General features: G+C 41.4%; 1 protein-coding gene across 6 annotated transcripts in view; it reads right to left on the reverse strand.

Annotated features, from left to right (window-relative positions):
* Nucleotides 1-24,812, reverse strand: part of KYAT3 (kynurenine aminotransferase 3) — a 72,781-nt gene extending 47,969 nt beyond the window's left edge. Inside the window, exons 1-2 of one of the 6 annotated variants that reach the window (XM_027058674.2) lie at nt 24,551-24,809; nt 18,110-18,209 (exon numbers count right to left, since the gene is read on the reverse strand). In XM_027058674.2, the coding sequence (XP_026914475.2) occupies nt 18,110-18,208 (99 nt within the window). In that variant the 5' untranslated portion in view covers nt 18,209; nt 24,551-24,809. The other 5 variants (XM_053214387.1, XM_053214389.1, XM_053214388.1 and 2 more) reach the window with 5 other exon arrangements.
* Nucleotides 24,813-27,424: the final 2,612 nt, after the last annotated feature.

The raw sequence follows: 27,424 nt of genomic DNA on the forward strand, positions 1-27,424 counted from the left end.
TCTTGAAAACAGTATAGAGGTTCCTCAAATAAAAAACAGAACCACCCTACAGTCCAGCAATTGCACGACTAGTAATTTATCCAGGGGATACAGGTATGCTGTTTTGAAGGGGCACATGCACCCCAATGTTTATAGCAGCGCTATCGACAATAGCCAATGTATGGAAAGAACCCAAGTGTCCATTGATGAATGAATGGATAAAGATGATGTGAGATATATATATATATATATATATATATATATAATGGAGTATTACTCGGCAATCAAAAAGGCAATCCATTTGCAACTCTGTGGATGGAACTGGAGGATATTATATTAAGCGAAATTACTCAGAAAAAGACAAATATCATGACTGCACTTAGATGAGGAATTTAAGGTACAAAACATATGAACATAAGGGAAGGGAAGCAAAAATAATATAAAACAGGAGAGGGCCAAAACATAAGACTCTTAAATATAGAGAACAAACAGGGTTGCTGGAGAGGTTATGGGAGGGGGGATGGTATAAATGAGTAAGGGGCATTAAGGAATCTACTCCTGAAATCATTGTTGCACTATATGCTAACTAACTTGGATGTAAATTAAACAATAAATAAATTTTTTAAAATGTGAAGAAAACTGGATTCCTATGGGGAATTGCCTCACATGTATGTTGGGAAATCTGCAAGGCTTGTATAATTTCTGAGCCAGCTAACTCCATGAGGTGGTTTCTGCTCCCAGGTAGATTAATTCCTGGCATACATATATTATACTGTTACGTTATAAACACAAAACTGCTAGTGAATAGTAGTAATAGTAGTAGTAATAGTAGCATCTGCTTCTTTGATTTTCTTTTTTTTTTTTAATCAACTTGTGGCTGAAAAGTGCAGTTCTAAAGAATCACCACTAGATGCCACTCTTGGCAGAAATGAGAAAAAGGCCTATTGCTATTGTCTTTAAAATGTTTATTGCAATGGTGTTGGAACAAGGAAACTTTGGAAAGAAAGAAAAAATATTACCCATTATCCTAAGACTCTAGAATACTAAAGTTTCAACTACATATATTGTTAAGACTGTCTGTAAGACATGCTGCATATAGGTGGGATAGAATAGGTGTAGAAAAAGTTTCCCCAAAAGGTGGGTTGAAGCTGGGGAAGCTGAGGCTGTTAACATCAATGAAGCATGGCCTGAGTCAAGTGTAACAAAGATAAAGAGTGCAAGAAAAGGTCAAAAACAGAAAAAAACAAAGCTAGTGGTTAGAGAGGTGAAGACAATAATCAGACATGAGAAGCAGACAGACCCTGTGCGTCAAGACCAGGCTGGAGAAGGAAGTAAACAAGCTTGTAGTGGGCACCCCTTTGATGTGGTGCCCAGCTGCTGGGCAGCCAAAACATCTATTATCTTTCAGATCTATGAATTAGGTATAGTTGCAATCACATGTGATTTTTTAAACATTTGCCTTGTCTTTTAATAGAGTACCTTAAACATTTTACTAATTTTCTTAGTCATCGGGGCGCCTGGGTAGCTCAGTTGGTTAAGCGTCCGACTTCGACTCAGGTCATGATCTCACGGTTCGTGAGTTTGAGCCCAGCGTCGGGCCCTGTGCTGACGGCTTGAAGCCTGAAGCCTGCTTCACATTCTGTGTCTCCCTCTCTCTCTGCCTGTCCCCCACTCACACTCTCTCAAAAATAAAATAAAACGTAAAAAAAAATTTTTTTTTAAGTTTTTATTAGTCATCATAAAACTTTCACTTTTAATTAGCAGACATTATTTCAGGTTACTTATGGATACATAAGTATCCATACATTTTAGTCATTCATTGTTTGAGCATTTGTTATATCCAGTGTGTTTCCACTGTGCATTTAATTATAGGGTTCCTGCTCTGTTTCCTTTAAAGTCTGATGTGGAAGGTGAATGCCCTATTGTAAATTTTTTTTTTCAACGTTTATTTATTTTTTGGGGGACAGAGAGAGACAGAGCATGAACGGGGGAGGGGCAGAGAGAGAGGGAGACACAGAATCGGAAACAGGCTCCAGGCTCTGAGCCATCAGCCCAGAGCCTGACGCGGGGCTCGAACTCACGGACCGCGAGATCGTGACCTGGCTGAAGTCGGACGCTTAACCGACTGCGCCACCCAGGCACCCCATGAATGCCCTATTGTAACACTGTAAAGTATTCATTACCACAAGAAAAAATGAAATGTCATCAATATTATAGTCATCTAGTTCCAGCTAAACTACCTAACCACACAACTTTTGATTACTTTTATGGAAAATGTAAGGTATAAAATTTGATGTTCCAACAACCACCATGATGACACGTAGTATCGTTTCCCTTCATTCCTTAACACTTACTTCCTAAGAGTCTTTTTTTAAAAATATGGATCTAGGGGCACCTGGGTGGCTCAGTCGGTTAAACGTCCGACTTCGGCTCAGGTCACGATCTCATGGTCCGTGAGTTTGAGCCCCGCGTCGGGCTCTGGGCTGATGGCTCAGAGCCTGGAGCCTGCTTCCGATTCTGTGTCTCCCTCTCTCTCTGCCCCTCCCCCGTTCATGCTCTGTCTCTCTCTGTCTCAAAAATAAATAAACGTTAAAAAAAATTAAAAAAAAATATGGATCTATTTTAAAAAGAAAATGCACATAACTGCATAATTTACTGTATAATAAACTGCATACTTTATTGACATTTTACCAGTTTGAATTTGCTAGAAATTTGAATGTTCCCTAACCTGACTAAAAAGAAACTTTGCTATACTCTTTCCTAGCTTTAAGAGTGAGAAACAGACCAGTGCATAGATGCCTTTGAAGCTCCCAAGCTCTGTTAATCAGCTCTCTTGTTGCACAGAAACTCCATCTGAAACAGTTTTGGCAAAAAGGGGAATTTATTAGGGGGGCTCCTGGGTGGCTCATTTAGTTAAGTGTCTGACTTCAGCTCGGGCTGAGATCTCACGGTTCATGAGTTCAAGCCCAGTGTCAGGCTCTATGCTGACAGCCTGGAGCCTGCTTCAGATTCTGCGTCCTGATCTCTCTTGGCCCCTACTCCACTGGCACTCTATCTTTCTATCTCTCTCAAGAATAAAAAAAACATTAATAAAAATAAAAATAAATAAAAAGAAAGCTCATGTCACCATGAGAAGGAAAGAAGTGTACCCAGGCTCAAGGGTAAGTAAGTAAAGCCAGACACCTGTACCTCATCCACTTCATCTACATTTCTACCCAATCTCCCCCATTGCTGGTAACTGCAAGCTCATGTCTTCTTTACATTCTAACCACATTGGCTTTCATTCATTCACGCAACAAATATTTATTGAATACCTATTGTGTACAAGGCACTCTTTGGCTTGGGATATACCAGTAAGCAAAACAAACCAAGATTCCCTATTCCCATTGAGCCTTTCAATCTTTCCATATCTTAAACACACCCAGTTTGCTCCTATCTATCATATATTATTACCCTATATATTCACCTCTCCTTTTCGGAAGGAATGACTTTGAGATTGGCCATGTGATTTGCTCTGGTCAATGGAGTGCAAGTGGATGTGACATATACTATGTTCAAGAAGCTGTAAGTACTTTTGCATGGTTTTGGCTCAGCCTTAATTTCTTCTGTCCTTTACTATGAGAAGACCATGTCTCAGACAGGGGCTACTCCTTGAGCCTCAATCCTAGATTAAAAAGACAGAGTGGAGTTGCAAACTGGAGCAAAGCCAGTACTTATTTGTAGCCTGTATGTCTTATGGGTGAGAATGCAGTGTTTAGTGACCTAAGAAGGTAAGATTTGGTGGGTTTTGTTACTGTAGCAAAGTTGATGGCATAAAAGCCTTTGTGGGGCGCCTGGGTGGCTCAGTTGGTTAAGTGTCCAACTCTTGGTTTCAGCTCAGGTCATGATCTCACAGTTTCTGAGTTCGGGCCCCACGCTGACAGCTCAGAGCCTACTTGGGATTCTTTCTCTGCCCTCTCCCACTTGCTCTCTCTCTCTAAAAAAAACAAAACAACAACAACAAAAAAAACACCTTTGGGGGTGCCTGAGTGGCTCAGTCGGTTGGGCAACCAACTTCGGCTCAGGTCATGATCTCGCGGTTTCTGAGTTCGAGCCCCTTGTGGGACTCTGTGTTGACAGCTCGGAGCCTGGAGCCTGCTTCAGATTCTGTGTCTCCCTCTCTCTCTGCCCCTCCCCTGCTCACGTTCTGTCTCTGTCTCTCAATAACAAATAAATGTTAAAAAAAAATTTTTATTAAAAAAAAAAAAATTTGTAATTGCTGTGTGCTCTGCCTGGAATGCCCTTCTCTTAGATCTTCATGTGCCTGGCTCTTTATGTCACTCTATTCAATATGACTCTGCACCCCACCCCTCTTCACCCGCTTGTTTCCTTGGGGTGAATTCTGGATAAGCAATGGAGCATAGCAAGGAAGCTGTGTGTGTGCGCCCGTGTAGTCAGACCTCATGGTGCCTTGGAGAAGATGAAAATGAGGTTTTTTTCTTTACTACAGAAATAAATATTTGTGTGGTTAAATACACACATGTACACAATACTGAAATATAACCTCAGAGAGGGCTTCCAAAACTATATGCCCTAATATTATTGCCTCTCTCCCACTAGGCCCACCAATAATTTTAGCTTATTTCTATTTTATTTTCTTATGACATTTACCACTACTTGAAATTATTACTCCTTAATTATCTTTCTTGCTCACTAAAATGAAAACTTCAGATAATAAGGACTTGTGTTGTTCAGTGCTGTATCTCTGGTATCTAAAATGGTTTTTGGCAGGTTGCATTCACAAGTATTTTCTGAACACAATGAAATCCTACCTCTGTTTATCCTTATTTTTAAATACCTCAATGACATCCTCCCTCTAACCCATCACCCATCACTACAGAGCTATAAAATAGATTAGGGGATGCTACCACTTTGCTCTAAAATCTTTATTGACTTTCCTCAAACTATGGAACAAAGTTCGTCAAACCTGGCATTCAAGGCCCTTAATTTATTTCCAGTCTTCTCTCCCACCATGCCATCCCCTCACATACAGTGAATCAACAGTATAAGACCACTTGCCATTCTCTAATTGCATTCACGGTGTTTCTGTTTCCCATGCTTTTTTTTTTTAGTTAAAAAAATTTTTTTTAATGTTTATTTATTTTTGAGAGAGAGAGAGAGAGAAAGCATGAGCAAGTGGGGGAGGGACACAGAGAGAGGGAGAATCTGAAGCAGGCTCCAGGCTCTGAACTGCCAGCACAGAGCCCAACATGGGGCTCGAATCCAAGAACCATGAGATCATGACCTGAGCAGAAGTCGGTAGCTTAAGTGACTGAGCCACCCAGGCGTCCCTTTACTGTTCTTTCTTAAGATGCTATACAAACCAAAAGCACCCCTTTGAGTTACTCATTACTAAGCTCTCCCGTTTGTATGTACAATGCACATGTTACATGTTAATTAAGTATGTTTCTTTTACTGTTGTTACTCTGTCTTTGTAAGTCTAATTTTCAGGGTCTCAGCCAGAAAACCTAGAAGGGTAGACAACAGAATTATTTTTCCCTCCCCCTAAATATCATTCAGTGGGCTCACAAATCTTAAATAGTTGCCAGGTAAGCCACAGAAGGGGGAAAGAATTACAACATATATTTACAAAAAACTATTTGGAATATATAAAGAACTTTTACAACTCAAGAGAAGGTAAACAAGATTTGACAGCCACTTCGTAGAAAATATATGAATGGCCAGAAGCACATAAAAGATGCTCAATGTCATTAGTCATTGGGAAAATGCAAATTAAAACCATAATGAGGTGCTACTAAATACCCATGAGAATGGCTAAAAGTGTTGATAGTGAGTGTTGGTAAGGATGTGGGGCAGCCTGGAACTCACAGGAACCTGGTGGGCATGTAAAATGGTACAACCACTTTGGAAGCTACTTAGCAGTTACTTAAAAATTAAACGTAAATGTACAGTACAACCCAACCATTCCACTGTTAGGTGTTTACCTAAAAGAAATGAAAGCATATGTCTACACAATGGCTTGTATACAGACGTTCCCAACAGTTTTACTCACAATAGCAAAACCTGGAAACAATCTAAAAGCCCATTAACAGGTAAATGGATAAACAAATGACGGTATATCCATATAATGTGATACTAGTCAGTAATAAAAAGGAATGAACTACTGGGGCGCCTTGGTGGCTCAGCCCGTTAGGCGTCCAACTTCAGTTCAGGTCACGATCTCGTGGTTTGTGAGTCTGAGCCCCACATCGGGCTCTGTGCTGACAGCTCAGAGCCTGGAGCCTGCTTCGGATTCTGTGTCTCCCTCTCTCTGTACCCCTCCCCCACACTCTCTCTTAAAAATAAACAGTAAAAATTTTTTTTAAAAAAAGGAATGAACTACTGATACATCACAACATGAGTAAATTTAAAAATCATTATGCATGTGAAAAAAAAGATGACATAGTACATACTATTATAATCCAATTAATACAGAATAATATTTTTTTACAAAGAAAACTAACGTATGGAGCCAGAGCAAATCAACAGTGAGGGATGAACTGCAAAGGAACAGGAGGAATCTTGATCACATTCTGTATGTTGATTTTAGCAGTAGTTTTATGATACATACTTCTTCAAATCATCATAGAGTTTTACACCCTAAGTGGATACCATTAATTGTATTTTGATAAAGCTGATTTTATAAAGCTACCAGGGTAGTTTCTTATAAAACTAAAATTCTATACAATCCAGCAATCACTCTCATTGGTATTTCACACAAAGCAGTTGAAGAATTATGTTCATAAAAAAATCCCGTGTGTGATGTTTGGCAATTTATAATTGCCAAAACTTAGAAGCAACCAAGATACCATTCAGTAGGCAAATGGATAAACTGTGGTAGAACCAGATGACAGAATGTTATTCAGTGCTAAAAAGAAATGAGGCATCAGGCAAAGATGACAAGAGGGAACCTTAAGGCCAAAATCATGAAGACAGTAAAAAGATCAGTGTATGCCAGGGCTTGGGCGGAAGAAGGTATGAATAGGTAGAAGACAGGATTTTTGGGGCAGTGAAACTATTCTGCATAATACTATGAAGGTGCATTCCCTCATACCTTTGTCAAAATCCACAGAATGTACAACAATATGAGTGAACGGTAATAAAAACTATGAACATTGGGTAACAATGATGCATCACTACAGGCTCATCAATTGTAATAAACGTACCACTGTGGTAGCGCATACTGATAATAGGGGAGGCTGTGCATGTGGGAGGGCAGGGGATAGATGGCAATTCTCTAGTTTCTGCTCAATTTCGCTCTGAACATATAATACTCTAAAAAATAGTCTATTAATAAATGGAAAATAAGTTTTTTTAATTAAAAAAAAAAGCTTCCAGGGTATGCTGAAATGTCTTCTTTCTCCCTTTGGACAAGATACTCCTCAAGCAAGCAGATAATAACAGAATTATCTCATAGATTTTAGATGTTTTCCAAGGTATGATGATTTATATATTCCAACTCCCCCACCCCTGCAAAAACAAAACAAAACAAAACAAAACAAAACAAAACAAAACAGACAAATCACACTCTTTTGCCACTAGATGGCATAGAATGTTCCTGTTCCTGTAATGGTAAAAGAACAGAAAGTTAAAACTCAGAAGTACAAATGTAGAGCAGGGATTGATGACTTAAGATATACAAGGAGAAAAACTAATTACATAAAAATCCAATTTATAACTCAAAGGCACACATATTTAACTGGAATTTTTAAGCAACATACACAGTTGTTTCAAATTATAATTACTTGTGTCTAATATGCTGTAGCTATTTGATATTTGTTGACTAAATAAGTGAGTGAAAGGGAAGGAATTTGGATCCCCTCTGAGAGATAATATGTAAGAGGAAAAATGTGTTCTTTAAGGGAGAACTATGCAGTGGCTACATGAACACACCCTTCCAGGGCTGAGTCTAGCAGAGCTAAAATTGGTCTTTGACATATTTTACACCTTTGTAGACTGAAGGTAACTGACAGGGAAAATGGTTCCAGAGTTTTGACTGACTTCCCTCCATCCAGTGGAAAAATGAGTTTTACCTTCATTTGCAATTCAATTCCTTTATCAAATACAAATTTATGCTTTTTGACTTTCCTTTGAACTGGTCATAACTTGTTCTCTCATATGAATAAAATAAAAATCTTTAATACATATGCATCTTTACATTTGTATAAGTCATGATTCTGCCTTTTTTCTGAAAATTATCTTTTAACAATACCTATAGAAAAACAAGCTTATTAGAAATAAGAGTCTTCAAACCTGGGAGCTGGCAGAATAGGTAAATACAGAATGGAAATACCAAAAAAATGGACTCAGGTCAAGGAAAAAAAAAAAAAAGCCTGATTTATTCTCTTTGAAAATCGGGTCCAAGCCAAGACTGAGTATAAGTGAGTTTATTGTCCCCACCTATATTCACAGGGGTGAACCCTCTGCCTGTCTGGACTATATAATCTCACCCTCCCCCAACTCCCCCACAGTTTATTAGATTAGGAATCGACTGAGTCAGGCTAAACCAATCAGGACAACTCTTGCGAGTTTGGATTTAAGACTGTACAACAGGTCTCAGGTTTCTACTGGGCACTAACACCAGGAAGATATGTAAAGCAGATTGGGGTCCCACCAATCTGTGTCCTGGAATATACGCCTACATGCCAATTAAAATTTCCAAACTTGTTTAACACAATGAACTTTCAAGCCAGGTAGATCTTACTTTGAAATTAAACATCAAAACTACTAGTAGGGGCACCTGGGTGGCTCAGTCGGTTGATTGTTCGACTCCTGATTTCTGCTCAGGTCAGGATCTTGAGGTAAAAGAATTGGCCCCGAGTCAGACCCCATGCTCAGCATGGAGCCTGGTTAAGATTTTCCTCTTTCCTTCTCTCCCTGTCCCCAGCTCACATATAAGCGTGCTCGCTTGCACACACTCTCTCTCTCTCTCTCTCAAATAAAAAATTAAAACAAAACAAAACCTACCTGCTATGCAAAGTAGCAGGTTCTTCTCTGAAACTCAATTTCCTCATTTGTTTATAAGGAAAATGAATGCCTGTCCTGTGCCGCTGTTGTGATAATTAAATAAGTTAAATCCATGGTGAAAAACAGTTCTTGGTACACACCACATACTTAAAACCTAGTGTCTACTTAGAAAGCAGAAAAGAGGGGCACCTGGGTGGCTCAGTGGGTTAAGTGTCCGACTATTGATCTCAGCTCAGGTCTTGATTTCAGGATTGTGAGCTCAAGCCCCGCATTGGGCTAAACATTAAAAAAAAATTTTAATTAAAAAATAAAAAAATAAAGCAAGTGATACAGATAAAGTGCAGCCCAACGTCCATTACAGTCCTTTCCTCAGAGATGACTTTTATGTAACTTTCCAATGATATTAATGATGGCGTGGATGAGGATTTCTAGAGAAAACAGGTCTACAGGAAGGAGTCTAGCTAGGTCCACTATCTCTTGATTTAAACTTGTCAATGCTACCCTTGATAACACTGATGAGCCTGCTTATTTTCATCTGCCTAAGGCAGGAAGAATGCTTACTTATCTGTGTTGACTATGTTCACTGCAAAGGCTCCAGTGAACTGTAGGCATTTTCCTGATAGTTACAGTGGTAATAAAGAGGAGAGCTAGAATTCAAGATGTTTATGAGGTAGAAATCATAGTATTCACAAGTAGAGGGAGAAGCTAGTGAGTTTTTGTGAAATTTCAAACCTACAGAAAAGTTGAGAGATTAGAATTAGGTTGAACGTGAAAGTGCCAATATTCATCCATTTTGACCTATGAAAACGACAGTGTCATATGATGCAACCTAATATAAAATACTCATACACACATCACGATTTTACCTCATTTGCTTCATCTCTCCACTTCTTTTAAAATCATTTTTATTGCTGAGCAAACAAATCTTAGACTTTAAGTCATTCTGCCCCTATATACTTGGCATATATCTCTAAAAATTATCAACATTTTCTTACAGAACTTTGATGTCATTATCATGCCTAATTAACATTATTTCCTTGGATCCATAGGTAAGTCTGTCTCAGTTTCAGTTTTGCTCTTTTTGTGTTCAAGCTACCGATCTAATTGGCTTTCCAGCCCAGGGTTAAGGAGTCAGTCTAGACTGACAGAGAAGGCTCTAAAGAAACACCAGTCCCTAGCTGTTGGCTCAGTCTGTAAGTCCATGTCGGAATCCTCTCCCAGTTTCCTATCCACAGTCTCCCTGACTGTGGAGTCTGCTGGTTTAGTACACACTGGGAATTGCTAGCAGCGCACATGAGGCCTTCTATTGGCTAGCAATGCTTTAAATGCCTCATGTTTTGGTTATTGCTGGTATGTTAAGGTGCACATTTGTCTTGTTTTGCTTTGTGTAAATAAAGGTTACTGCTAGCGGGGATCTTGGAGACCAAAAAGCTGCAAAAATTGGTGACCATGGGCGGGGCATTTAAGAGCTGTTAGAGTGCTTGCCACCTTAAGAAGATTCCTACGAGAAGTTGGTCATGGACAAGTTGGATTCACACTAGGTCACCCGCCAACCTCAAGAAAACTTCCATTCAACAAGGTGCACTGTAAAATACACAATTCCCAACTCCAAGGCACATCATTTTAGGTGTTAGTTTGGCTCTGAGAGACTCAAAGGCTAATGGGATGGATCCTTGAATTCTAGAGTCAAGCATGCTTATGTTACGTCTAAAAACTATAGTGCTGGGAGCTGTAATATCTATAGAAATGGCAAAATATTACTAAGAACACGTAGAATTGCAATGGCCATTAAGGGGAACATTCCAGTTAGACAAGACCATTTATTTGCAAAGTGCACTTGAAAATAAAGATTCCCAGGGGGTGCCTAGGTGGCTCAGTAGGTTAACGGTCCAACTTCAGCTCAGAGCATGATCTCACGGTTCATGGGTTCGAGCCCTGCTTGGGGCTCTGTGCTGATAGTGCAGAGCCTGCTTGGGATTCTTTTTCTTTCTCTCTCTCTCCCCCCACCCCCCTTCTCTGCCCCTCCCTGACTTGTGCTTTCTCTCTCTAAAAATAAATAAATAAACTTTAAAATAAAAGAAAAGAAAGGTTCCCAAATTAAAGGAACAGAATAGGATACCTATTTTAATTGGTATACAAAAGTTTCCAAAAGACTTCAAGGTTCTAAAATAGCTTCATTAAAAGATTCATTACAAAAGGCTAATGAAAAAGTAAAAACAGCAGAGGTACCTGAAACAAAAGACATTAAGACTGATGTGACCCCTACTGCTCCACTCTATCCTTCTTTACCTGGGTGTTAGGTTTTACTAATTCTGTGTCTGAACTGACTTTATACTCTGAAGAGACTGTTCAAGAACTACCTTTTGAAATTAAGCTGCCTGAAGTTGCAGCTACACTTTCTATCTTCTTTTTTTTTTCTTTTTAATGTTTATTTATTTTTGAGAGAGAGACAGAGACAGAGTGCAAGCAGTGGGGCAGATAAAGAGGGAGACACAGAATCCCAAGCAGGCTCCAGGCTCTGAGCTGTCAGCACAGAGCCCAACCACAAGATCACAACCTGAGCCAAAATCGGATTTTTAACCGAGTGAGCCACTCAGCCACCCCACCACACTTTGTACTTTAAAGTTCACTCTCATAGGGCAACAGTTCCCTCGGAGAGAAAAAGAAGTTGCCACTGTGGGGGTGGCTAACAAAATTCAGAGAGAAATTCTACCTCAACCAGTACCAATGACTTTGGAACCTTTTACTGAAAAACATTCCTTTTTGCTGTGTGACATAGCCCTAGTCATTCTATCAGGTAACCATCCCCGTCCAAACTCAAAGGGTTAATATGGGTTGCCTCCAAGGAAGACCTCACTTTGGAGTTCCCTGACCAACCTGAACCTGGTCTTTCATGTTCTTTCCATTCTGTCCTTGAAATAGAAGAATTTTTTTTTAATGCTTATTTATTTGAGAGAGAGAGAGAGAGAGAGAGAGAGACAGAGAGAGAGAGAGAGCGCGCGGGGGAGGGGCAGAGACAGAGAGGGAGACGCAGAATCTGAAGCAGGCTCCAGGCACTGAGCTGTCAGCACAGAGACGGACACGGAGCTCGAACCCACAAGCTGTGAGATCATGACCCGAGCCAAAGTCAGATGCCCAACTGACTGAGCCACCCAGGTGTCCCGAAATAGAAGAATTCTAACAGAAGTTCCTTAATTTAATCAACATGCCTGAAATTCGATGAGCTGCTTCCAGTATAGACAATGGAAGGATAAAAAGCGCAGCACCTATAAAAATACGTATAGATGTGACTAAACTTCTTCCTGAATTTCCTCAACATCCATGCAAGGCCTCGAACAAATACGAGAAGACCTAATCAGCCAGGAGTTAATCAATTCTGTAGGAGGCCTTCTAACACTCAAGGGGCTTGCCAGTCCAGAAACCTAATGGGAGGGGATAGCAATTTGTCCAGGACTTCAGATCTATTAACAAGACAGTTATTCCCCTTTTTCCAAACATGCCTTTTGTCCCAAGTTCCACCTGACTCAAAATTGTTCACTGTGGCAGACCTCTGTTCAGCCTCTTTCAGCATCCCTGCAGATCCTGACAGACAAGATCTATTTGCCTTTACTCAGAATAATCAACAATACACCCAAACAGTTGGGTACAGAGGCCAAGGCTCATTGAGTCCCCTTCTTATTTCTCCCAGCTGCTCCACAAAGACAGAAATACCCTCCGGTTCCCCAGGTAATGAACTCTTTTATAGCATGTGGACAGTCTCTTGCTGTGCTCTGTTACTAAGAAGGCATCCATACAAGATCCCATTTATTTGCTACAACAGTTAGTTGAAAAGGACATAAGGTATCTGAAGAATCACAATCATCCTCAGACACTGTTTATTACTTAGATCATGATGTAAGTACTGGTGGGATCTGGCTATCTCCAAAAAGAATTAAACTAATCCAGGAATTTCCTAGGCCTACAACAAAGTGACAGCTTCATGGAGTTCTAGGTCTAGCTGATGTCACAGACTATGGGTTGCTAATTTTTATGTGCTTCCCCATCTTATGAACTTATTACCATTTTGGTTCCTGGACCCCTTTCCCCGGGATGATCTACATAAACAGGCCTTTCTAAAACTGAAACAAGCCTTACAAGAGCCACCTGCCCCAGGGAAGCTGAACTATTCAAAATCGTTCGCCTAATTTATACATGAAAAAGATAACCAAGTCCTGGAGATGCTCACACAAGATGGTGAAAAAGGCTTGTTGCCCATTATAGTATGCAGCTTGATTCAGGTGCTTCAGTCTATCCCAGCTGCTTTAAGGCAAGATGCAGCTTCAGTCAGAAGCCTCAGCTGATCTAGCATTCTGGAAGGGATGTCCACTTACAAACCCCACATGCTGTCCAAAGCCTTCCTAACTCTGAATTGACCCACTAAACTCAAAGTCCTTCTGCTTTCACCACCAATCTTCATCTTAAATGTTGCAACATTCTTAGACCTGACACATTAGGGCCCCCCTGCCTAATGAAGGTGAGCCTCACTACTGTGAGGTACTAACGTCCACATTTCAGGACACTGTGTCCTGATCTAAGGGACACCCCTTTGACTAATTCTGATCTAATCTTGTTTTTTGATGGGTTATACTGTAAAAATGAAAATGGAAGTTCCAGGCTGATTATGCTGTTACCACCCAATATGAACTACCCAGAAAGGGAGATGTGCCAAAAGCTAAATCAGCCCAACAAGCAGAGCACCAGACCCTCACCAGCGCAGGTCAGTTTTCAAAAGGGCACATTGTTAATATTTACACTGCTGAAGGATATGCCATTGGGGTAATCCATGAGTTTGGAATGTTATGGAAATAAAGGGGTTTTCTCATGTCCACTGGGACCCAAAGAAAAAATGGATGCGTACACGACCTTACTCTATCTTCTGAAGTTCCTGTCCTCAAGTAGGGACACATACTAAAAGGATTAAACCTGAACATCAGGGACATGCCCCAGCTGACTTTCATGCAGAGGCAACAGCAAGAGAATCTGTAAAGGATGTGGCACATGTGGATAAAGTCCATTCTGCTTCTACAAAAAAAATCCCTTTGTTGCCAGACCTTTGCCATCCTGATGTCCTTGTGACATGGCAACAGTTTGCTCCTAAATCAGAAAAATTAGGATGTACAAATAACGCTTGTAAATTCAATGAACAGTCAAGGATACGGGAAGCCCATGATGGCTGCTTGGTTCTTTCCGGCTCCTTGGCAAATCCCATTTTTTGATTTTTACATTCCTTCACCCACCATGGTAGGTTTAACATAACTCAAATTATAAACAAACATTGGTGGAGAAACTTCTACAAGACTGCCAAAAACAAACAAACAACCAAACAAACCACAGTTTACCATCAGTGTCTAACCTGTCAGGACCACAGTTCTAGAAAACCTATTTTTGTTCCCAGCCTCCTATGGACCCTTTGAACACCTACAGCTGGACTTCATTCAACTGCCACCATTCTGGGGTTATCAATATGTTCTTGTTATTGTTTGTATATTTTCCAGATGGGCTGAAGCTTTCCCCTGCTGCAAGGCTTACTCCCTCAAGTGACAAAGAAACTGGTAGAAAATATGTTTCCCATTTGGGGTATACTTTCCATAATTTCTAGTGATCAAGGCATCCACTTCATTGGGAGAATCATACAAGCTTTAATAAAGACCTTACAAACAAATTGGACATATCACTTTTCCTATTGCCTCAATTCATTGGGCAAGGTTGAAAGAACTAATGCAATTTTCCAACTTAAAATCTCTGAGCTTACTGAAACTGCTGGACTCCCTTGGTCTAAGGTTCTGCCACTGGCTCTGCTGATGATTCACAACGTCCCCCTTGGGAAACATAAACTCACTCCACATGAGATAGTCACCTGCAGGCCAACTTCTATTGGCATGCAACTTTCTGCTTGTCACCTCATGCCAGTATGACTAGCTACTGTGAGTCTTTTTTTTTTTTTTTTTAATGTTTATTTATTTTTGAGAGAGACACAGAATGTGAAGGGGGGCGGGGCAGAGAGAGAGGGAGACAGGGTCCAGGCTCTGAGCTGTAAGCACAGAGCCCGACGCGGGGCTTGAACTCACGACCTGTGAGATTGTGACCCAAGCTGAAATCGGTTGCTCAACCAAGCCACCCAGGCGCCCCTACTGTGAGTCTTTAATGTCTAACGCTAAGGCCTACCATCAACAGGTTAAAGAAGCTTTCTCTGACCCCAGTTCCAAGGATCCTGTTGGTCACTCTGGAGCCTGGGGACTGGGTATTTTGGAAACACCACTGAGAAGGGAAAAAAAAAAAGCAGCTCTAGAGCCACATTGGAAAGGACTTTACCAAGTATTCCTGACCACTGACACTGTTGAAAAACTAGAGGGCATTAAGCCTTGCATACATATCATACAGCTAAAGACAAGACAGCCTCACTTGACCTCTGCTCCTGTAAAGATGCTGGAGACATGTAAATCAAATTGACAAGACAAGTAGCTGACATCGAAGTGAACTGCTTCTTCCCAAGACACCAGATCAAGACTTCATACTTTAACATGAAATTTTTTCTCCTCTTTCTTTCTTTTGGCATCAGCCTGGAAAGACAAGACCTTCATCTGTATCTCCCAGGCCATTGCTAAGAGGGAAAGGGGAGTAATCTTTCAGACTGCTGGATCTGTCATCAAAGATTCCAATCTGTCCAGGATGTTAGAGAGCCCTGGTCCTCCCTGTGACTTATTTCTCTTCTTTTCCTAATGTCACTGAAAACTACAATTAACTCCGCACCCCCTGAAGTCTCCCACTGATTTCAACTTTTATAGATAGAACAAACTGTGCTTTTTTCTTTCTTCAATTGTAAGTGTAGTACCCAATTAGATACAATCACTTCTATAAATCTTGTTACTTGAATATCCTCATTCTCCTGATCATCTAACTCATATCTGCTCCCATTCTCTAAGACATCTCACCAGCAACACCCATCTTTGCAGGGTATTATAAGGACTCATTCTTTCAGTTTAGAAATGTTCTTCCCATTGTGCTGAAAATCTAAGTGACCCCAAGCTGGGGTGACAGGTGAGAGGGCAAATGCAATAATCCCATCCTAATAGGAATGGTTTGTGTGTCTTTGTCTGTGGCAATTATCATTCTCCTTGGGCCTGTGAATGCCTCGTTGGCACAAGCTGGGCAAGGCCTCTTAAGTTATCTAACTGTACCCCTAACTTTTCACAAGCAAACTAAGACATCTCATTGGTCGACTCCCCTGAATTTATACCGTTGAGTTAAAAAAGACCTACCAGGAGGCATTCAGGATTCGGGATTTGCTTCCTTTGGCAGGGTCATGATTCCCGGGTTAGGAGTTAATGAAAAGGAGGATGTGATCAGAAACTTCTCCCAACTCTTGAAGATAATGAAGAATCTGTTGCTAATGGGATAGTTGTCCTACAAAGATCTTTAGCCTCTCTGGCAAAAGTTGTCCTCGATATTAGAATAATTCTTGATTATCTTTTACCTGAACAAGGAGGTGTCTGTGCTGAGGCCAACACCACCTGCTATACCAGGGTTAGTATCTCTGGGGAAGAACTCAATTACATAAGACCAAAGGAAAAAGGTGAAAAGGTGATTCCTTCCTTGGAGTCTTTCTTTGACTTTGTGGATTTTGATTGGTTTGAGTCTTGGGACAATGGCTTCAGAGTGCACTCCAAACACTGGGAATTATCCTCCTTATAGTAATCATATCTCCCTCTACTAATTACCAAGCAAATGACTGGGCTGTTTAAGGAATGACGAAAGTGACCAACTTAATGAGTGTAAACTGGAAGTTATGACCTGTGAATATCAAGAGGTTAAGCAGGAATATCGTAACCTATAGGTACCACCTAAAAGAACAAAACTGTCAACTTCAGAGTGGTAACTGAGAGTGGCACTAATGCCTTAAATTTTGATCACATCTCTCAGTTACTTGGAGAATCGAGAGAATTGTTAAAAACAAAACCACAGGCCCAAAATGTCACTTAGACCAAGTTGCCAAACGGGGGCTTAATACCTAATCTAACTGCACCATCAACTTCCCTCAGAAATGTAGTCTTAATCAGTCAGCCAGGAATTTTTCAATTAGTTGCCAATGAGTCTACCACATGGGTCACCCTATCCCTCAAAGAAAGATGAAGTAATTGCTCCTGGCATGGAGCAATCCTTTCATTTTGCTAATAACTTTCTTTCCCCACCCTCCTTTCCACAAAAGCCTTCCATTTTGTACAACTCCTTGGGGCTCCTCTCTGCTCACTGGATGGGAGGGTGCCGGTTCATGAATAATTTAATAAAGCCAGTTAGATCTGCAAATTTTCTCAGTTGGACTTTGTTTTTGTAACCATATCATCTAATACCCAATCAATATCCATATTTTTCTGACTGTCTTTAAAAATACCTTTTTTGCATTTCAGTTGATTGCAATCAAGTTCCTAAACAAGGTCTACATACTGTATTTGCTGGATGAAGTTCTGAAGCCTCTTTTCAGCCAAGAGCAGTCCTTCTGAAATATCCCTCCCCCAACTTTTTTTCCCATGCCACTGACTTGTTGAAAAAACTGGGTCACTTAATCTATCTTGTTATGACCCACATTTTGGATTGTTTGCTTTTCCATGCTCTCACATCACCTGTTCCTCAATCTGCCATATTTTCTAATAAACTGGAAGTCACAGGGCCAGCACTTACATTCACTATAACTTCCTATCTTGAGTGGACAGGGAGTGCTCTTGAGAGTGCCAGAGCTAGACAGGGGTGAATGGGCATTTTGATTATGCCATTTAAAAGCTGTGACCTTGGGGAAGTTACTACACCTGTCTAAGTCTCCATTTTCTCACTTGTAACACAAGAATATAACAATTCATAACTTGAAGAGTTATGCAAAGATAAAAGGAGACAGCCAGCACTATGATACATAAACAGCAAGCAGCTCAGTGAATGTCAGTTCCAGCAATGACCAGCGATACCTTCAGCTTACACATCATAGAAATACTCATTCCAATAAAATGCTTCTAAAGTACCCAGAAAATTGTATCCTTTTTTGACATGGCAGGATAAGTACAATACGTATCTGTATAAGTGATTAAGCAATACCTACAGCAGAAGTAGGGAGTCCGAGGATTTTTGAAGAATAAATTGTCTTCAGGAATTTTGCTCTACTTTCAAGGGAGCAAAGTCTCCTCTGGGCCAAAAACATGCTGCAGGATAAAAGAAAGATGTTAACAAGAAGAAAATATATGACACTTACATCACTATCAGACACTTACAGCTAGCTAATAGACCATAAGCTTATACAAAATATAAGTAAAAATTTTTCACAGTTCTCTTTCTACATATAACCTCTCATCACTAGAACCCTCTTTATCTTATAAAAATTTATGGATATGTCATTTTAAACTAGAGGTGTGTAAGCATATTGTGAATTCAAAAAATAAAAAGCTCTAATTTAGTCAAGAGCATAAAATTACAGTAAGTAGAAGTTTCATTTATAGCAGCTATAAAAACCAGGATATTTCAACCTAGGAACTACTCAAATTTCAGAATTGTCTGGATAAAGTCATATAAAAAAGCACAATTTGTGACAGTAAATTAAAGTGGTTAGAATTTAGCAAGTTGTTTGAAAAGCATTATAGCAGGTCCTTGACAAACATAAAGAATATACGAATGAATTTTAGGTTATTTTCAGACGGCACTTTCCTCAACAATCCCATAGAAAGGTAGCAAGCTATTTCAATAGATTCTAGTTACATAACAGGCATGCATTCTGAATTATGTCTCTACCTATAAGGAAAACTGTTACCAAAGCAATATGAAATTCTATTATTATACTGTCACCTGGAATTAGAAGACAACTCAACTTTCTAAGAACATTCAGGTAAACAGAAACTTCTTACTTAGAAGAAGTTTTAGTCTGAGAATCTTGTATCAGTGGGTGTCATTTCCTCCATCTCCAGTGGTTAATTAAACTTTAGAAGAAGAGACATACTCTACAGATTTAAAGGAATCCACCAAAGCTAGCTAGGACTCTCTGTGAGTTACCAAAATGTTAAGGCTACAGAAAGCTTTAAATGTGAGAAATAATATATTGAAGTTTCTTAAGAAGTTAAATATAAAATCCTGACCTTGTCAGCAATTTCTCAGCTTAAAACAACAGCCTCTTAGGGGTGCCTGGGTGGCTCAGTTGGTTAAACATCCGACTTTGGCTCAGGTCATGATCTCGCAGTTTGAGAGTTCAAGCCCTGCATCCGGCTCTGTGCTGACAGCTTGGAGCCTGGAACCTGCTTCAGGTTCTGTGTCTTCCTCTCTCTGCCCCTCCCCTGCTTGCACTCTGTCTCTGTCTCTCTCTCTCTCAAAAATAAATAATAAACATTAAAAAAATTAAAAAACAACAACAGCCTCTCAGCCATTCTATCACATCAGCCTATTTTAATTTTCTGCAAAGCACTTTTGTTGTTGTTGTTTGGTTGGTCATTCATTCACTCATTTGATGCTTCATGTGCAGGGCCTGGTGTATTTAGTTTACTACTGCATTCTCTGGCAAATAGTATGCACTTGATAAATAAAATGTTAAATTACTGAATAAATACATCAAATCACATTACAAATTAATGATATCAGTGGCTATTTATGAATCTTTTTATGAAATATTGATTCCTTTTGTAAAGTAAATAATTACCCCTTATGTTTTAAGTCTTTCAAGTTGAAGAACAGGTTTCCTTAAATTAAGGAATGCTTATTCTTGCATCATTAACTGTTCTATTCAGGAATAAATTATTAACTAGTTTAGGCAACATGGATAGTTTTAAGAAAAGGTATTACCAAACAAAGGGAACAATATCAAAAAATCTTTATTGAGTATCATGGAACTATTTGATTTAGGATAATTTAGTTGGTCCCCCCTCTCCCCCCCAGCAAATCAATGTTCATTTATTTCAGTTCAGCCTAATTCCTTAGGTATTTAGACTAAGTATAAGCAAAATATTTTCTTCTAAGTGGACAAATGAGAGAGACCTGTTCCACCTTCTGGAGAAAAACTGGGCGGGGGTGCGGGGACAGTACTAGGAATCAGGATACCTGGATTCAAGTCCTTATTCTGATATTTTAAAAAGTTTTCTATCCTTGGAGAAGTTGCTGACTCTTGCTGAACGTCAGTTCCCTCATTTTTCAAAACAGGTGAATACATCAGTCCTCGGTTTGAAGGTAAATCCAGAAGGTGCTGGTAAGTCACTGACTGATCACGTGTGGAGCTTAGACTCCAGCTCTTGGGAAATCTCCTCTGGCCACCAGGCCTCAGTGCCCATTCTCCTTAGGAAGTTGACACCCAATCTACCTGTTTTCGTCTGGAAATCCCAAAGCCTAAATCTCGCCTCCTCTCTATCTACCTTCAACAGCATATTACCTCCATAATACAATGTACTTGCGGGCAACTGACCCAGTTCTCCATTTCTCTTCCACGTTCCAAACCTTCCATTGTGTCTTTTAGAACAGGTGGACCATAATCAGCAAATTCCAATATATCTTTATGTTCTCAGAGCATTCCCCTTGTTTTAACACAAATCTTAACCGTTCCCTGAACATACCACTTCTATGTTCCTCAGTGTTGGCTTCTGTTCATATATGCCCCACCTAACTCTTTCTTGCCATCCATTTTACCACTGCCAGACTATTACTTCCCTCATCTGCCTCACTGACATTATCTTCTGTCCTGCTGGTAACTCCGTCCTTATTAAGGACTTTGTCAGTACGCACACAGTATTCTCAACTCAATACTGTGACCATCCCAGGTAATTTCAATGGCTTCAGAGATGATCCACCCAACAGGTGACATCCCCATGTCCACTGCTCTTCTGCTCCATTCCACCTTAGTCTCTCTCCTGCTACCATACACTACACCTTGCCATTACCTCAGTCGGGTCTAATTGCAAAATAACTGATTGAAACATTCTGCTCTTTGACCATAAACTATCTTTCCTTTCAATTAATTATTCTATTCTTCAATATTATCAAGATCTCTAGGAGGCTGCCTTTCCTTTTCCCAATCAGCCTGCACTTTCCTTTATTTTCCAATATAGATGCCAGTTCATCACTTCAGCAATCTTCTAGACAATGCCCTACCCCACCCTGTCTAGCCTCTCACCTGTCTGTAACACTCTAGCCCTGGATCAACTCATCTACAGTGTTTGGTTTTCCCAAGCTGGGGAAGGTCATACAGGATGCGTGGTTTCACCATAAATACATGGCCATTAACTTCGAATTGACCCCCAACACTCTGCAGCGTTATACTCTATTTTGTAGGGGAAGGATGGCAGGATATGCCACCCCAAAATACGCCACTTTGGAATAAGAATTATTTTGAGCTAAAGGCACTTGAAAAATAGCAAATGCCAAAAAGAGCAATCTGATCCTTCCTTTTCTTCCTGAAAACAGGAGATAAAATTTCCATGTGAAAGGTGCCCTCCCTATACAGGAGAAAAGGAACACTCTTAGATGGTAAACTGAAGCTGAGCGAATTTTGTAAAGAGAGGCCTTGTTAAAATAATCCTTATCTTCCTTTAGCTTACCTAAATATTTTAGTTACTTTCCCACAATTGCCTCTCCACGTTCAACCTAGTATAAAAGCAGTTGTTTCGGCCGCTTCGTTGTACGCTTCTCCTACTATCTGCCTTATGTCAGTATAATTCTAAGGCCCAGCTGGAAACCCTAAGAGGGCAGGCCACACTTCTCTCCTACAGTCCAGATTTTAATTTTTCCCACACTCCTCTAACCTAAAAGCTCTTTGTTCTAAATAGATGCCCTTGCTTCCTATCATAGAGAAAATAGAAGCCATCAGATTTACCATCTCAATTTACCCAAATAGAAAACACCAAGCCCAAAGAATCCTTTTTTCCTTCCTTTCTATACTACAGGAACTCATCCTCCCACAAAAGGATAATTCTTCCTCCCATGGCTTAGATCTCATTCACTCCTAGCACTACAGAGACCTTTCTCCAGTGATTATTACCCTTTCTCTTGTAAATGCAACTTTCCTTGCTCACATCTCTTCCAGTTACAAAAAACAGCAAATACAAAACACCAACCAAGAATTAAACTCTTGACTCTACCTTCTCCTCCCTATCGTACATTTCCTCTTCAAATCAAAACCTTCCTGTTACTTTCTCTTAAGAGCAAAACTTTTAAAAAGACAGATTAGTTGTCTCCTTTTCCTCAATCTACATACTCTTCAACCTGATGCAGTCTTTTTTTTTTTTTAATTTATCTATTGCTTATTTTACACCCAAGTTAGCATCTGGTCCAACAATGATTTCAGGAGTAGATTCCTTAATGCCCCTTACCCATTTAGCCCATCCCCCTCCCACAACCCCTCCAGCAACCCTGTTTTTCCTCCATATTTAAGAGTCTCTTATGTTTTGCCCCCTCCCTGTTTTTATATTATTTTTGCTTCCCTTCCCTTTTATTCATCTGTTTTGTATCTTAAATTCCTCATATGAGTGAAGTCATATGATATTTGTCTTTTTCTGACTAATTTCGCTTAGCATAATGCCCTCCAGTTCCATCCACGTAGTTAGTTGCAAATGGCAAGATTTCATTCTTCTTGTATGCAATCTGACTTTTGTACCCATTACTCCACAGAGGCAGATCTTGCTCAAGTCAGTTCTGACCCTTGAGCTCTCTGCAGCTTCAGATACTACTGGGTAAGTCCTGTCTCCTCCCAGAAACACCCGTGTTCTCTTGGCTTTTGACGTAGTAGGATCCCTCATTTCCCTCCTACCTCTCCTCCAACCTGCCACTAAATGATAGAATTTCTCAATACCCAGATCTGGACTCTCTCTTCTTCTCAACTATTACTCTCTCACTAGGTAATCTGTTTGTGGGAGAAATTGTGGGGTATTCATGGGGGGAAAGAAAAAAAAAAGGCTCCAAAGAAATCTAAGTAGGCTGACAGATACAGATTCAGAACCTCTGAAGCTATTTTTCTTCTGCAGTTTACATAAACACATTTTGACCAGCACTTTCTAATGCAATTAACATTCCATATGTATATTTACAAATAATAAAAATAAATGAACAAATTTGGATGTCATTGAAAAGTCAGAAAAAAATCAAAGGTATATGGCTTTTAATTCTAAACAACATTTTCACTATATTTTTCTAGCTTCTCCTTAAAAACAATGCTCTGAGAAAACCAGGCAATTGTATATCAAGGCGATCTGGTAAACCTGATTATAGCATATTATACATAAGGTCAGCTCCATATTGAAATAATCATGATCAATATAAAATTAAACTATTTATCATCATTGGAGTAGAGTATTTAAAACCAAGATACAGAAGGTGTGTGTGCCACAAGCTGAGAAGGCTCCAGAATTGTTGGTGGGGGCGGGGAGCAGAACCCAGAGCCACAATGTAAGCAAAGCAGTCAAAATTAATCTTATCAGTTTGAAACTCTGGCCTTAAACCCAAATGATCAATTTACATATAACTGCTTTGCTTGTGGGGACGAAAAGGTTTAATCTGACGATGTTCAGATCGCTCAGGTTAACTGCAAGCCTCAAGGTGAGGTGACTCCAAAAAAGGCTGACGCCAATGCACGGCCCACGTTAGCAGTTTGAACAAAGATTATTTCTACCTTATGCTCTCCCTGTCGGCCCACTTCTTCCAAACTTCTGTTTGCAAAGTTCCCTGGTGCAACAGAGGGCATCTAGGTGAACAGGTACTGGACGGGGAAGTACAGTGGGAATAACAGGCCTCAAAGCCCTGTCACTGGAGCAAGAATGGGAAAACCGAACAATATTTAGCCGCACCACACTTAAGGAGGCAGGATCCTGAAACTGTTAAAAAGCCGATCTGTGAAAATGGATTCGGCGAATATAAATCTGATTGGGGGAAGAAGTGCGGCTGCCTTGTTTCCATGAGAAGGAATGAGGTTCTAGCACAACACGAAGTGACCTTGTGCTCGGTTGGCGCCTGCCGTGGAAGTGGGCGGGCTGCCCAATTCTGGCCTCAGGCGGCAGAGGGGGACAGGCGCCCCCGTGCCCGGGAGGCAGCCCAAGGGCGGGGGGTCGCACTCGTGGAGCGGCAGATTGGGCTGCTTTTCTAACCACACACTTCAAACTCCACACTTCACTTACACAGCAAGTGAACAGCCTTCGTTTCCTTTCCAGTTAGGAATCCCGGTTTTGGATGTACTGTTGTCGGTGTTTTCAAAATGCCAAAGTTGTAGAATCAATAGCAAAAGGGGCAAAAAGGCTTCTTTTGGGGGGGGGGGTGACCGGGGTGCTGTGGCCCCACCTGCCAAGCCAGCCACCTCTCCAGAGGAAACTTAATGCCAGCGCGGGCGCCCCGCACCGCCAGGGTGCGGGCCAAAGGATCCAGCCCCGGGTCACGCCGCCTGCTCCCAAACGCTACTCCCGGTCCTGAAGGAGATCCAGTCGGCCTCTCCGGCTCGCCGGGAGCCCGACTCCGGCCGCCTCCCTCCCGGCCTCGCTCCACACGACTCCGCGCGTCGGGACCCGGAGCGCCCCCCTGACACTCCACTCACCTCCTACGCGCGCGCCAGTCTCGCCTCCCCCGGCTCGGGTCACGCCTGCGCTTCAGGGCCGGGTGGGTCAGGATTCGGGCGTGGGGGCGGAGTCTGGGCGCGGGTGCCCGCGGGGTCGGGATGCAGCACGCGGATTGGCTGAGGCGTCGGCCGCGAGCGTGGACTGGATGCCACGGGATGCGGGGTGGGGCGGAAGGCGCTGAAAGGGGCTGGAGGGCCTGAGAGGATCGCGAACTGCTCCGGGCAGGTGGAGGTGCGGGGGCGGTGTTAGGTCAGAGGAACAGAGGCTGGGCTGGGCAAGGGGGTGGGGTCGAGGAGGGGCCTTGGGTGTGGCCGCGGATTGGTTATGAAATTTAGGCCCTGGGCCCTAATTGGATGTTAGAGGACGAGGGCTGAATTGGAAGAAAGGGTAAACCGTGGGGGCCCTGGGCTTAGGCCAGAGAAGAGTTGTAGTGAGAATAATGCTAAGGTTCCTGAGAGAGGGCGACACTAAACAGAGTGTGAAAAGGGGTTTGTAGATGTAATTCGTCATCTGGGACAGGGGTGAGGAAAAAAAGCAGGAATTTACATTTCTGAACAGTAAAATGGGTTTGATTAAAGAACTGAGAAGGGAATGTGCCACCAAGGAAAATACAGGAGATTTTAAAAGTGAACAAAAAAATCGCTGGAGAGTAAAGGACACCACATGTCTTTGGGGGGGAGGCGATGCTAGCGAAAGCACAGTTTCTGTTAAAAATCGAATTTCACAATTGGATTTTCTTCCTCTCCAATTTTAAGAAGATGAGAGGGTAGATGGAGTGAGTGTGGCAGTAGCATCGTACTCAGGCCTAGAGGAAAGAACAAAGATAATCTTTGGTTGAAGGAATATACTTTTTTTTTTAAATGCTTATTTTATTTTTGAGAGACAGAACGTGAGTAGGGGAGGGGCAGAGAGAGAGAGAGAGAGAGAGAGAGAGAGAGAGAATCTGAAGCAGGCTCCAGGCTCGGAGCTGTCAAGAGCCCGGTGTGGGGCTTGAACTCACCATGGGTGAGATCATGACCTGAGCTGGACGCTTAACCTACTGAGCCACCCAGGCGCCCCAAAGGAATACACTCTTAAACTAGGTACAAGGAGGGTTAGAAGATGATTAGGTGAGGGGCGCCTGTGTGGTTCAGTCGGTTAAGTCTGACTTCGGCTCAGGTCATGATCTCACAGTTCCCCTGGGGTTCAACCTCCCGGTCCGGCTCTGTGCTGACAGCTCAGAGCCTGGAGCCTGCTTCAGCTTCTGTGTCTCCCTCTCTCTCTGCCCCTTCCCTGATTGTGAGTGCTCTCTCTCTCTCTCAAAATAAATAAACATTTTTTAAAAATTAAAAAAAATATGATTAAGTGAATGAAGAAATTGCTGGGTACTTCAGAGGACCTACCTTTATATTGTGAACTATTGTGAGTCCATTCATCTGTCAGTATTTTCCAGCAAATATGGAGAATATTGGTGGTCCCAAAGACCGCAGAAAACACAACTGTAGTCAGAAAGTTAGATATACTATTCGTTGCAATGAGGGAGAACACACACACCTTGGGGAAGCATGGATCATTCAATAACAGGATGTTAGAAATGACTTATAAAACCTGGGCTTGTATTCGGTGATTTTGGAGGGTTCAAAGAAAGGGAGGTTCATTCTGTTTTGGGTGTTGTCAGGAAGTAGGGGTACTTGTAAAATGAGGTATTGTATTCTTACATAGAAGGAGGGGAGGATAATTGCAAGGCTAAATCCATAATTGGAAAAGAGGCAACAATTTGACTAGATGGGAGTGGAGGAAATTTAGTATTTTTGTAGTTTTCACAATAATCTTGGTTTTTTTTTTTTTAATGTGTTAAGCAGCGGGCTAGACATTGTTTATTTCATTTAAACATTACAATAATCTTGTAACATAGCCATTAATGTTCTTGGTTGACAGATGGGCAGACTGAGGTTCATGGAGGCAAAGAACTGGATTCAGGGTGTAGTAACACAAAAGGGCTAACTCTGGGCCTCCTAACCATTTTTTGTGCTCTGGCCCCTCTGGCAATCTAATGAAATGTATACAATGACCTTATTTTTTTTTTAATTATTTTTTTTAACATTTATTTATTTTTGAGACAGAGAGAGACAGAGCATGAACAGGGGAGGGGCAGAGAGAGAGGGAGACACAGAATCGGAAGCAGGCTCCAGGCTCTGAGCCATCAGCCCAGAGCCCGATGCGGGGCTCGAACTCACGGACCGCGAGATCGTGACCTGAGCTGAAGTCAGAGGCTTAACCGACTGAGCCACCCAGGTGCCCCTACAATGACCTTATTTTTTTAAAAAAAAAATTTTTTTTCAACGTTTATTTATTTTTGGGACAGAGAGAGACAGAGCATGAACGGGGGAGGGGCAGAGAGAGAGGGAGACACAGAATCGGAAACAGGCTCCAGGCTCTGAGCCACCAGCCCAGAGCCCGAGGCGGGGCTCGAACTCACGGACCGTGAGATCGTGACCTGGCTGAAGTCGGACGCTTAACCGACTGCGCCACCCAGGCGCCCCCACAATGACCTTATTTTTAATCTGTGTTTAGGCAAGATTATTAAGTGATCTTGTCTGTTGTCTTACTTCATCATGACCACAGAGTGATTTTGTCTCATGTTAGTGTTCGGTCAGATTGTTATGTTTTGTAGGGGAAGGAACATTGCAGTGGGTTCCTAACAACACTGAAGCCAAAGCCTTAAGAGTGTCGGTTCAGTTCCCAATGTTCGGTGCTGCTTTTCTTTTTCTCACATGTCACAACTATGAATGGAGTACTTGGGTGCTGAGGCTGCTTGAAAAACTGAAGCAGAGGAAGTGAGTGTCCTGAACCTTACAGAGGCAGAAACAGAC

The sequence above is a fragment of the Acinonyx jubatus genome, chromosome C1, assembly GCF_027475565.1.
Source record: "Acinonyx jubatus isolate Ajub_Pintada_27869175 chromosome C1, VMU_Ajub_asm_v1.0, whole genome shotgun sequence".
Lineage (NCBI taxonomy): Eukaryota > Metazoa > Chordata > Mammalia > Carnivora > Felidae > Acinonyx > Acinonyx jubatus.